Consider the following 13,420-nt stretch of genomic DNA (forward strand, 5'->3'; position numbering starts at 1 on the left):
ATTATAAATTGCAGTGATTAATCAGCAAGTTAAAAATAATGTGTTCTTATACAAAAGAAAAGAGGTTCGGCTGCTATAGAAAAATAAACATATTGGAATGGTAATCCCATGACCTGTTAAGGATTCAGAAATGCTTTGATGATATTGAACTTTGTTCGATTCTCTTTAGCTGCTTGAGACGATACCTTCAGTGCTCACAGCCTCTGATTCTCAGCCAGAATTACTCGCACAGCAAAGGAATAAATATTGCTCTGTTTGTTCAAGTTATTAATTGATATTTGCAGGGGTAAATTACTGTATACTGCTATGAAGTCGGGTTAAAGAAATTTGGAAATAAAACTGCAGAAGGAAATTTCGAAATATGAAAAACATATGGAAATGATAATGTGTCCGACTCCTCTCTCGGCTTCCCTATAAAGGAATAAGCCGAGATTTCTTGGCTCCCATTGTTTACAAAAGATTATAGTCGATTCAAATTTCCAAGTAATAAATCGATTAAAAACAAAGAGGAGGAGAGAAAAGATTAAAAGGTTGGAAGATAAAGTTGGAAGGATTATAATTTCAATTGTTATTATAACATATACTTATATATGTTCATGTAAGTATATCAATGGGGTGACATCATTAAATTATGTTATTATAATTTATTGGTGCCATTTCATTTTTATATTTATATGTACGTATGTAAATATTTATTATAATAATATTATGAAGATCAATTAAGAGGTATGTTTTGTATTTTAACTCAATTATTTTATGTTTCTCAAATTATTTATTTAAATAGCTCATGCAGTGTCATCAATTGTATCCTGATGTTCAAGTCGCTAGGTCCTCTACCCATTTGCTTAGTGATGGTGATGCTCTTGTGCTTAATTCTTTTTTGACAATGCTTCCATCCCTTCGACGTGTTTCTTGCAAAGAAATTCTCTGCAATTAAATTATATTATCATATCAAGTTATAAATAATCATAATGGTAGCCACCTTTTCAATTCCATGAATTCGTGGTAAATAATCAACTAGCAGGTTATCTTCACATGAAATTATAACGACTAACCATCTTACCATTTCACAGGATTACAACAAATTTAATTGCCAACTGGCTTCATGTGAACCTCAACAACTATATTTTAAATTAGGTCAAAAATTGGGATGCAACACCAATGATTTCAGATGTAAGTTCATTCCAAAGAAGTAAAAGAAGAAATGGCATCTTGAGCGGAATTGAGGTTGTCGTTAAGGTTTCCTCTTGCAAATCAGAAAAAGAGTAACAGATAATAGGGTGCTTGAGCACATGATTCTTTGGCTACCATGGAAAATCATCTCTATTAGCTTGTGAACAAAAAATGATAAGAGCAAAACCCTTTCCACAAGTATGAGCTTGCGATGAGGGCACAACTCGAGACAAAATGAACACAACAAGAAAGGAAACTTTTATTCTCTAAAATGAGAAGCTATTACGTGCATTACATCAAAAAAAGACACAACTACATGCCCTATAGGCTACAATATTATCAAATTCTGGAGAAAAACCCTTCTCACAATACTCTTCTCTCAAACTCCACCAAAAACTAACTTTACATTGCAAGAATGGGCCTTAAGTAGTTTGTTTTAGGTTTAGGGTTAGGAATACAATTTACATTGTGCTATTTGGCGACCATCGCCAAAACAGAAGGTTCTTGAATCCCAGTTAGAAGTCAGTGCAAAATTAGAAGATTCGAGAAAATGTAGTCCAGCTTCTGGGAGGCATAACTTTTGATTTGGGCCTCCGATTGACGAATCGTTTACATTTCCAAAAAGATCTATGAGCGCTCTATAGTCCATTGGGTTGGCTTTGTCTGCCCCCTACTTTTCGGGGCTGTACAAAGCCGTTTAGTGTGTCAAATTGGGCTTCAAAGCGTTTTTAGGTCTCCAGGCAGCTTAAAGCTGCAATAACTTTCAAATTGAGAAACCTTTTGACCTGATTATTTTAAAAGAGTGCTTGAAAATTCAATTACAACATTCCTCCCAACTGAACTCTTCATAATTATGGCCCTATTACAAAATAACGTATTTTCTGCACTTGCATGTATCTCGAGGTGCTAAAAAACACTAACCCAAAACAATAACAATGAAATTTTTTGAGTTGGAATATATAGGTGGCCCAAATGGCTATTCAAATATATGAACACATTAAGCATAAACTAACACTAAGCATATTTTTTGGTGATACAGGGTTGCCCTTACACCATTGTATGCTCCTGCATTAGCTTGAGAGCTTAAGGGTAGACATTCTCAATTCAATTTTGGCCTCATCAAGCAAGGTAAGCTTGATCTCCTTATTTCTCTAGCCCAGTGGGATCTGAGTGAACACATATTCATCTAGTTCTACTTCAGATTTATCTCAACCCTTGGGTGGCACAGTGATGTCGATAGTGACCTCCCCTCTTGGTTCACTCTGGAAGGTATGTAGTGTCTGTACCCTTTTCCATGTTTTAGGGGTAGGTGTTGCAATATTCGATATCAAATCAATCAATAACGGTGGGGGTGGCATATCCACCGATCTCTTCCTCTGCCTTGATTCTATGTGCCATTGAGGTAGCTTTGGGAGCATTGGAATCCAAAAGTGCATCTACTGTGGCCCTTAATGGTTCTGGCTCCAACCTTTCTCTGGAAGTGATCTCCTAGGTGCTTCTTCATCAGGCTTGTTTTCTACCTCTTCTCATCCCACCTGAGTATGTGTTAGGATTAAACCACAAACATAAATAACAATTACATGCAAATATAAACAATATCAGAAAATAATAGATCACACAGAAAAGAACACAAGACACCAAGATTTAACATGGCTCACCCAATCCTTGGGCTACGTCCACCAAACAAGTTTGATATTATTACGATCCAGTGATTACAACCTGATTACAATTCGTAATCCCCTACAACTCAAAACTGTCGCAAGAACCGATTTTCGCATCACCACAATGAAACAATCCCTAACCCTAAGCCCTTTTATACAAGTATTTTTATTGCTTTAGGGTTATAATTAATAATTACATGTCGGCCCAAAATCCCGATAAAATAGGTCCCAAAGAATTTATGAAGTATGTGCAGTACTTTCCTGATCAGTCACCACAATCTAACAGTATGATCATTGGTGGCATGGTAGGCAACGTTGTATCTATTGCCCTTGGTGGCAAGGTAGGAGGGATGTTGGCTTTGAGGGTACAGTTGTTCCTGAAGATCCAGTTTCCTCAGGAGCAACAACTTTTCCTTACTTTGTTTCTTTTCTTCCATCTCTTTCCTTTGACGCTCGCTCACTTTGATTGATTTCTTGCGAACTTCATAGGTCTTCTCATCTTCTATCTTTTATCTCTGCTTGCCCCCTGCTCTTTTTTTCTTGGCCTCTTCCTTTTGCCAAAACTCTTCTTCCTCCTTGAGTAGAGCTTCCTCTTGGCTGGCACACTCTTTCTCCTCTTTTTAGAGTCTGTATGCTTCGGTGCATCTTTCTCTTGTTTCTTGTTTCTTCTATTCCTTCCAGAGGTAGTCTCGTTCCTCCTTGCAGAGTCTTTCTTCCTTCGCCTTCTAGTCAATGTCTTCCTTGACCTTAGCATCGACCCCTGACCTAGCTCTAGCCTCTACCTCTACTTCTGCTTTCTTCTAGGCTTCCTCGACAAGGTGTATATTTTCCTCAACCTCTTTGAAGAGAGCGATCATCCACTATTAAGACATCATTGATGTCTGTTTTGGAAGGATCATCTCGATCCTTGATTTTTGAGGGAGCACTTGGATCCCCCATGGGTAGAACTTGAGGCATGGTCTTTTGACTCTTTTGTTGCTGCCTGCTTGGCCATTCTAGCTACACATTTTCTTTTGCCCTGATTCATAAGGATTGTTGCTGATTGGCCTTATTCTTGATGGGGTATTCCAGTTCGCAGAGGTGTAACACTTAGAGGTCCAAGCCCAAGTCTAATGGTTTCACATGCCATCGATGCGGATACCAACTTTCAAGAACGATCCACCTATTCCCCTAATTTCTCCTATATGACTTCAGTGAGGGCTGATAACAGGGGTTCAGGCTGAGTCAAAGACTCACCCGCCTACTCTTTTCCCTTTGCCTAACCTTGCAACTGACAGTCAGATGTGTCTAGTCATGGTGGGGGACCATGCATTTTGGTGTGGATAGTTGGGCTTTTCCTTACACTTGTTAGACACACCCTTTCAAAACAGGGGTGGCTCCACTCTACTATGCTCTTTGAAACTGCTTCAATATTATATACTTCTAGGGTGTCCCAATTGATCGGAGGGAGGCTTATTTTATCTACACCTTTTCCTTTGTATATCGTGTCCACTTCCTTGATATCTGTGAACCTCTTGGGGAGAGTTCATAGCCGGAATGTGGTGATTTCATCTTTTGTGAGCAACCTTACTGCCTCTTTCGAACCTCAAAATTGTATTGATGGTCTACCCAATAATCCTCAATGTCTTCGGAGATTGTGATCTTCTAGTCGTAAATAAAACAATCATTAGCCCTACAAACATAGGCGAAGAAGTCATGGAATGGTTGGTTAGGGTAGTGGATTTGATATTTGACTAGTTATGATCCCTATTGCCCTCAAACCCGGAAGTTTGGGTGTCCGCCATGTTATCCACACCACGTAGGATGTCATATAGAAATAGTTGTGCTTTTCTAGGTCCTTGATCTGTTGGTGGATGTGGTTGAAAATGATGGCGAGCCAATCGAACCACACCTTCTTTGTGGTGATCATACAAAAAGTAGTACATCCATTGGGCAAATTCCTTGGCACCAGGCTTGCAAACACTTTGCATAGGTTTGTAGTTCCTTGCAAATAATGTTAATAATGCTAAATTCATTTTCAATTTTTTTAAAAATTGAAAATAAGAAGGTTTAGTTGAAATTTAAATTAATGTTTGAAGCTACCTTGATTTTTGCAGGTCTCTTAACAAAGACATAATAAAAAACTATGTTTGTGGTTATCTTCATTAGTCTTTTTGAATATGTTATGAGTATAGCCATGCTTGGCTCACACGTATTTGCTTGTTTCAAGGATGTCAATGGACTACAAATGCTTTTCAATGTTAGAAAGTTGTTGTCAACCTTGTGATGCATAGTTTCACAAGCACTTTCTACTTGGTGTGGTCTCCCATCAGGTTGAAAATCTAGTTGTGGTTATAGATATATTTTGTGATGCTTCTTGCATCTTCTTCAACTAGTTGGTCCAAAAAAGAAATTGATGCCTCTCATAATGCATTTTCCTAGTAGGCATGCATGCCATTGCAACTGACTTCTTGCACCACATTTTTACGCCCGCCTCTAAGAAAATATCCTCTTAACATTAAACTCAATATTTCTATATTCTTTATTTTGCTCAGGGTACCAATTGACTTAAAGAAAACTAGTCTCATCATTTGAAGTGACCAAAATTTTGACTAAGGTGCAATTCTCTTTATTTGTCCACCCAAATGAAAAAATGGTGCAACTGAACTTTTGCCAGTGTTTCATTTTGTCTTCCAAAATTGTCTTTGCATTTGCAATAGTATAATGGAACAACTTCCCACTTAATTCTTCTAGACTTGCAACTGTCAATTCTATCACTAAATACTCCTAGGTTCTTCACCACCTCTAAGGGAAGGTGATTATCGAGTTCTTCTCCTCTAGAGATTATCTAGTTATTACAAATGGCTCCTTATGCCCTTCCTATCTAGTTTATTCTTATCCAAGAATGTGAAGGCTGTTTGCATTTTTGTTTTGTCTATTCTGTGAATTTTTTCGCCTGGCTTGGAATAGCGAAAGAGAGTACATACGATATGTTACTTGAGGCGATTGATGTGTCCATGAAGTTTCTTACTATGGAAGAGGCAAGTCACACTCCTTTGGACTGGTCCAAGTACAGCATATTTCCAAGCAGGAAAGTTGAGAGAATAGTTTTTGTTCATTCTTGAATACTTCTGGAGCAATTCAACACATCTGCAAGTTCTGTATAACTCATAAAGAATATATGCTACTAGTACCACTGGTTATGAAGACAAATAAATAATTCTTTCTCAGAAGTAATGATAAACTAAATCTAAGTCACAGGATATGCCGAATTTCAGTGGATTTTGACCCTTTCCAAGCTTCATCCGAATTTTATATTCTTTAATATAATGTTATTTTATTTAAAAATAATATTGAGTTATTTAGTTTAATTATTTAGCAATGTCAAACTATTGACAATTTTGTGGATATATTACTTACATATAAAAATTAATAAATTTATATAAGGCACATTTAATGTTGATTGTTTTGAATTTTTACCCTTGTCAAATTTCATCCAAATTTTATGATCGACGAACTTGACTTCGAATTCAAACCTTTTGACTTAGAACTAGATTGATGAAACAAGAACTATTGGAAATAGCAGCGGTGTGAAATCTTGAACATAAAAGCTTGAGCAACGATGCATGAAATGTCTCAGCAAAATGAAAAGCTTATTTCTAGTTAATCGGGTTTTGACCCTTTCCAAGCTTCATCCGAATTTTATAATCTTTAATATAATATTATTTTATTTAAAAGTAATATTGAGTTATTTAGTTTAATTATTTAGCAATGTCAAACTATTGACAACTTTGTGGATATATTACTTACATATAAAAATTAATAAATTTGTATAAGGCACATTTAATGTTGATTTGTTCTGAATTTTTACCCTTGTCAAATTTCATCCAAATTTTATGATTGATGAACTTGAATTCGAATTCAAACCTTTTGACTTAGAACTAAATTGATGAAACAAGAACTATTAGAAATAGCAGCAGTGTGAAATCTTGAACATAAAAGCTTGAGCAACGATGCATGATATTTCTCAGCAAAATGAAAAGCTTATTCCTAGTTAATCTAACAACTTAGAACATCTATCTATGTAAAGAGTCCACAGAGCTAAATGAGAAAGGCAAAATGCTAAAAAACAAGTCAACTTTTACTTCATTCCACAATGGCTCGAGGGGAAAAGGAATTCAGCTGGAAAAGTTAAAAATTAGCAAAATCAAACGCAGCCTGCACATTTGAATCTTTTGCTTTTTCCTTTGGGATGAAGATTTATTTATTTGATGGTAAATGGAAATTTATGGCCACTATATTAAAGTTAGGTTTTTTTGGCAGCTTATGGCCATGGTACAGCGTGGCGAGAAACCTTCAGGGATTAAGGTTGAATTTTCGTTCCCTAATTCATCTTTGGTATGTAAATTGTTTATCACGTTCTTGGCTTATTCAAGACATGCTAATGTTTTGCAGGAAGTAAATGACAAACCTCCATATCCAAATCAACTGCCATCGAATCCCCAGTTACAACCAAAAGCAAAGGTTAAAATATTGTTGAACTTGCACCTTTGACCTTAATTGTTTTTGTGAATTTTCTAAACAGAATTATATGGTACAAGTTTCCAGGCATTTTAAAGTTGATTCACATATATTCTCAAATGTTTCTTGTTTGACTTTTGTATCATGTTTCTAAAATTATTTAGCTGCAAGTGTTTAACAGCCCTGGGAAACAATCGATTCTCGAAGCAGCAACAGCAAACACAACACGCATGCTCAGAATGTTCAAACAGTGAACACCTCAGCAGTAAGAGATGTAGAAAAGGTAGTCATGAATGGCTTCGGTAATAGACAACCACAGCCAACTAATCCAGTAACCGTAAGGACATCTGATGTCTGTGAATCTTGGTGGCGACCTAAGAAAAATGAAACAGAACTATCTCTTGGTTTCAGCACACCTTCTGGAAGCAATGTGAGGATAGCAGAAATGGAATTTACTGATGAGGAGATAAATGGTGGCACATCACAAGAATCGCCTTCTGGAAGTTTCATGAACACTGCTGTAAATGGACAAAGCAATAGTTCTTTACTTGATTCGAGTGATAGATCCTGGGTGCCACCTCCGCCACCTCCAGTGGCCATGCCCCAAGCTGCAAAAGCGATTTGGCATCCAAAGTCAAAGACACAAATTCAAGAACAGAACTTGACATCTGAGATGTCAACTAGCTTTGGGCCAGCTATGAGGCTGGAGTCCACTGATAACTCATTAATGCCTACTGAAGCTATGCCTGAGCAAGAACATGTGGTGTCATCATCAGAGGTTCAAAATATAACAGAAATAAATCACCTTCCTAGATTTACTGAAGAAGCTTCTTATGAGACAAATTTGTACAAGGATGTTGTAAATGAGGGTGTCGAGGTGAAGGAAGACATATGAGTGTGTGGAAGGTGTGGGATAATTATCTCTTTGCTTTGTATTCATTACCTGCTTTACTATATCAGTCAAGTGCACATCATTTAGTTGTCTTATGTTGAACCTTTCACTATATTTTGCTACTATTACAAATCAACATGTTTTTCCAATCCCTATTTTTTTCATCTCTCACTTGCTGGCCCTTTCTGACTTCTTGCTTACATTTCTGGTCTCAACTGATATATCTCAGCTTTTAATAATGATCTTAGTCATACTGGCATTAGAAATTTACATTATTTTAAAATTATTGTCACGTGTCTATTTGTAGATGGGATCCAAATGCTAAGGATGAAGAATTTGGAGGGATTTAAGCATCCATGTATTTGGTTCTGAAGCTTTTGTTTCAGTTTGTTATGTTTGTTGAGAAAGTATGCTGGTATCTCTACTCTGGCTTAGTTTGGAACTTTGGAGTGTTTATTAAATAATGTCTTTTGTTCATTGATCCTCTCTTTATGAGCTTGATCTTGTCATTGTGTTGATTATTTTTTATTTTTAAATGGAAAGTTATGCATGGAACCATGTAATACGGAACTCAAATAGTGATCGTCTATCGAGTCACTCACTGATTTCTCTCATTAACATTAAATATGGATTTTCACTTAATTTCATCTTCAGAGTTCTTTGTATGTAAATTGATTCTAGGGCATACTGACTAGATACTTATTGATTAATTTCTGGTGCTGCTTTCATTACATATTTCATTATGCTGATGTCTAGTGCGCATAGTATGATGCAATTTAAAGTTGAAACTAGATTTATAGCTATCCAAATGATGATAAGGATGATTGACTATGTAAGTGAAGCACCGCTTAATGGAATACTACAAGAATGATAAATGTACTATTGGCTATCACACAACAATATCATGATGATGAGTGGTCTAGCAGTCCTAAAATGATATGTATTCTGCTGTATTAGCTATTAGCTTTCTCTTGTATTTTCCATTTAGTTATTTTCCAGAACCTAGGGTCTATTACCCTAGTACTGCTCATTTATAACTGGTAGTTTCCCGTATCCCATTGACCTATTTTGGTTTCTTGTGGTCTCCAGTTTCCATGATAATGGAAATGTTAATGTCTTTCCATGCTTCATTTTTTGGCATGTCTTTATCCTTGCCTTGGGCCTTCTGCGTGCATTTCTATGACATTCTCATGCTTGGTCATTCTAGTTTCATGGATTATGGGATTTGCTTTGAATTTTCTTGATCCTTGTTTTGTTTTATAATATATTCTTCTTGTCTACTAACTTTCATTGTGTTGAAGCAATGGGTTTTTCAGACAACAACATTTCTATTCAACACCTTTTTGGATTGGTATTCAGAATGCTACATTTTTAATTTCCATCATGCCTTATTTGTCCTTGTCTCCCTAGTCTTAATATCTTGTAGTGCCTACCCTTAGTTTACTTTCATATAATATTGCCAAATTCTTTTAAGCTAGTTTTATGGTTATGTTTGATGATTAGTGGTACTTGATTATCCGATTTGTTTGGATGTATTTCATACTCAGTTGATTTATGTGATGAGCTGCTTGGTACTTGGTTATTTCATGTGTACATGAGTTACTTGAATAAAGGACTTGCATTAGGAGTTTTTTGTACTCTTCTTGAGGTATGTTATCTCATTGGTTTACTGCAATTGTTGAGAGGAAAGAACATTAATTTTTTTAGCAAATTCTTAATATCTCTCTTGTACAATACTCTCAAAGTCACAAAATTAACAGAACCCCACATCAACGACTAGGGACAACTCGAAAGGTGGACTTCAAACATAAACAATAAGATCATAAATCATATAACAATGGTACATATGAATTGAACAGTGATAAAGTTTATTGTTAATCAATATTGTATCAAAGTTTCACACTAATTATATATTGAATTAATTTTGATAAATAACAAGCTGATGCACAAATAAAAAACTAATTTTTTTTTTAAAAATCTATTGGAATATTTAAATAGGAATAATACTTCTGAGAGAGGGAGGGGGGGGGGGGGGGTGTGTGTGAATCAGAAGTACTGTGCTTGACCATTAAAACTTTTTCTTAATTGAAAGTAAATTGCATGCATATAAACATATAAAACAGTTATGAAAAACACATAAACATCACCACATAACACTTGAGATTTTGGTAACCCAGAAACCTTCCAGGAATAAGAAGGTAAAACTGGGGTGGGGATGATAACCACAAAAATTATTGCAACAATAAGGTTTCACCAGTTCTGATAGTCTGCTTTGTTAAAGGCCTGCCCTGTTAAAAGCTTTACATTGTATCAGTAGTGACTTGGTTAAAGGATTTCAAACACTTTACAAGAAGTGTTACCCTGCTAAAGGATTTCGTCACCTATTTATAGGATTTACAAGATAGTTGCTAAGTTAACTTATTACCATAGGATTTTCTTTCTAATACAATTGCTGGAGAGTATTAGGTATAATAAACCTGATAACTTACAATCCTTTGATTGCTGAATAAAAACACTTGTTCTGCTTTTTCTGATCTTGATCCTCTGTGATCTGATACTCTTCACTTTGAGAATTAGTTTTCCTTGCACACCCTCGTCCATCCACCATAGGGTTCAATGTGATTTTGTCTTCCTTATAAAGACATTCAAAGACTTAAGGTTAGGTATGGATCTACGATCCATATTGAATCTCTATTTCTCGCTTATTCCTTGCACATTATTAGCTGCATGCCTTCTCCATTTTTCTTATTGGCTGCATGTTGATTGCATGGAAAATACAAAAGGTTCGATCTTATCTTTTAATCCTTTGAGATTCATCATATGTCGGCCATAAAAACGATTTACATCTAAATTTGTAATATTACAAACTCATATGTACATTTTGTGTTGCTCGGTACTTACAGATCTCTGATGCTCGACACTTATATTAAACTGGCTTACTCGGCACTTGTTGTATTTCTATATTGCTCGGCATCGTCTATGACTCGGCACTCAAATGTCACTCGACACTTGTGTCATGCTCGACACCTGATCTTCACTCAGCACCTGAAGGTTGCTCGACACTTGAAGATCACTCGGCATCTGAAGGCTTCCTTGACTCGGCTCATGTTGTGGCTCGGCATACATGGTGTACTTGGCTCCAATGTAGAAAGTGATTAAGTGTGTTGGCACTCAAGTGTCAAAAACTATTTTGAGACTAACAATCTCCCCCTTTGACATGAGTGACAAAAACATTTAACTAACCTTATGAATACATGTACTAATCTGCTTGGTATATACAGAGATTTTTAAAACCTTAATCAAAATTTGTAATGTACAATATATATATACCTCAAAAGTATTGTAACTCCCCCTTAGTTGATTGTGCCATTATCAGTGCTATCTTGGTAACCAAAATTTTTGATGCTGTATATCATGCTCCGCCTTTTTATCTTGTCTCCCCCATTTTTTTATTATCTCCCCCTTTTTTATTATCTCCTCTTTTTTGACACTTATGTCAGAGGGTTTTAAGGGTCAAGACCATATTTCACCAAAAATGTGCTGTTTACCTCCATAATCATCCTAAGAGCTGCATCCCAATTATGCAAAGCAATTTCCAATGATTTATGCTGGAGGGCAGTCTCTGCAGCAAGGTGAATAAGTCCTTCTGAAGTAGAAAGATTAGGGTCTTTCTTGAGAACAATTTCAGCATAGACTTGTTCTTTATGGAGGATTTCCAAATGTGGGGTAATAGAAGATTGGAGCTATAATAGTTTGGCCTTGATGGTGGCCTCTTCTGCTGTTAATACAATTATCTTTTTCTGAGTGTGAAGTGTCTGAGTAAAATGCTTCGCACTTTGAGCTGGATCTTTAAGTAGCTGCATGCTAGAAATATTCAAATTTCTCTCCAGGCTCATTATTTTTTGGTTGGTCTCTTGTGTGAAATATGAAAAGTCACACAACTTTTTGTATAAAGAGAATATATTCTCAAGTACCTTTTTGACTTTGTCTATGACCTTTGCCAATTCAATCTGAGAAAGTGCTATTTCACTGGATATTTTCTCATTAACCTTTCCTTGAAATTTTCTTTCAGACCATTCCATGAGTTTTGCATTTGTCTCTAGGTCTACATTTGTCACCTGTTCAACAATATCTGATAATTGTTCCATGATATGCTTTGACTCATCTAGTGACTGAATACTGAAAGCTTCCATAAATATATCTTTAATTTCATGCATTGTTTTCTTTTGTTGATATTCCTTTTTGAGTATCTCTTGCCTCTTTCTTCTATTTAGCGCTTCCTACACCTTATTGATTTGATCAATGTTAATTGTTTTTGAGTCATAACTCGGTATGACTATCTCTTCATCTAGTTCAGGGTCTCCATAGTGAAGTACCCTTGCAATATTTGTAGAGCTTGATCCTGGTGCTGATATTTGTAAAGGCTTTTGTGAAGGAGTCCCTGAGGTAGGCAAATTTATCAATGTTTGTATGGCCTCCTGCTCTTTAGGGGTTTCTTCTATTTTCTCCTCCTGCTGTTTGCCTTGATCAGTTATTGTAATTGTAAGAAGTGCACCTTGAGTTTGTGCTATAGGATCAAATGTAATAGTCTGTCTTGTTTGTTCTGTTTCTTTATCTGCTGCTGTACTCGGCTTCTGAACTGTGGTGTCAACTATGCCTGTTGAAACAACTATTGGCATTTGAAGTTGACCACTAGTAGCTATAGAGATGTTGGAAGGTGGTTTTTGTGGATTCACCTTATCTCTAATTGTGTTTTCTACTAGTTTTTGTAATTCATCCATACTGACCAATATTGGATCTGTACATAATCTTGCTTGTTGCGTAGATTGGTCAAGGATTCTTTCGAGATCCTCTGCAGTTAATGGATTGATGTTCTGAACAGAAGTGTTAAGAACATCCTCTACAGTTATTGTTTCTGCAGGTGTGATGGATACATGTAGAGGGCTTGGTGGTGGCAATTGTGTGTCTTGCACACTGTGATCTTGTTGCTGTTTTTCCTCAGCGATTCCCGTTTCTTCTTGCTTTTGTGTCTCCTTCTCTGTTTCTCTCTTTTCTTCTTCCTTCTTCTCTTCTTCTTGTTTCTTTTCTTCTTCCTTCTTTTCTCCTCTACCTTGCTCTACTTCTGTCTTCTCTTCTTTCCTTTTTCTTCTTTCTTCTGGTGGAGCAAAAGCTTCTTCCTTGTCTTCTTCTTCAA

General features: G+C 36.2%; 1 protein-coding gene across 6 annotated transcripts in view; it reads left to right on the forward strand.

Moving 5' to 3' along the window:
- Positions 1 to 8,873, forward strand: part of LOC149575790 (peroxisomal membrane protein PEX14-like) — a 70,117-nt gene extending 61,244 nt beyond the window's left edge. For 4 of the 6 annotated variants that reach the window (XM_089815581.1, XM_089815576.1, XM_089815578.1 and 1 more), the window contains 3 exons: positions 7,137 to 7,181; positions 7,269 to 7,337; positions 7,516 to 8,375. In XM_089815581.1, coding sequence (XP_089671707.1) covers positions 7,137 to 7,181; positions 7,269 to 7,337; positions 7,516 to 8,229 — 828 coding nt within the window. In that variant the 3' untranslated portion in view covers positions 8,230 to 8,375. Of the gene's footprint in view, positions 1 to 7,136; positions 7,182 to 7,268; positions 7,338 to 7,515; positions 8,376 to 8,533 lie in introns of those variants that run through there. The other 2 variants (XM_089815577.1, XM_089815579.1) reach the window with 1 other exon arrangement.
- Positions 8,874 to 13,420: the final 4,547 nt, after the last annotated feature.

This window comes from Cupressus sempervirens, chromosome 2 (genome assembly GCF_028749045.1).
Source record: "Cupressus sempervirens isolate cs-2001-9-10 chromosome 2, ASM2874904v1, whole genome shotgun sequence".
Lineage (NCBI taxonomy): Eukaryota > Viridiplantae > Streptophyta > Pinopsida > Cupressales > Cupressaceae > Cupressus > Cupressus sempervirens.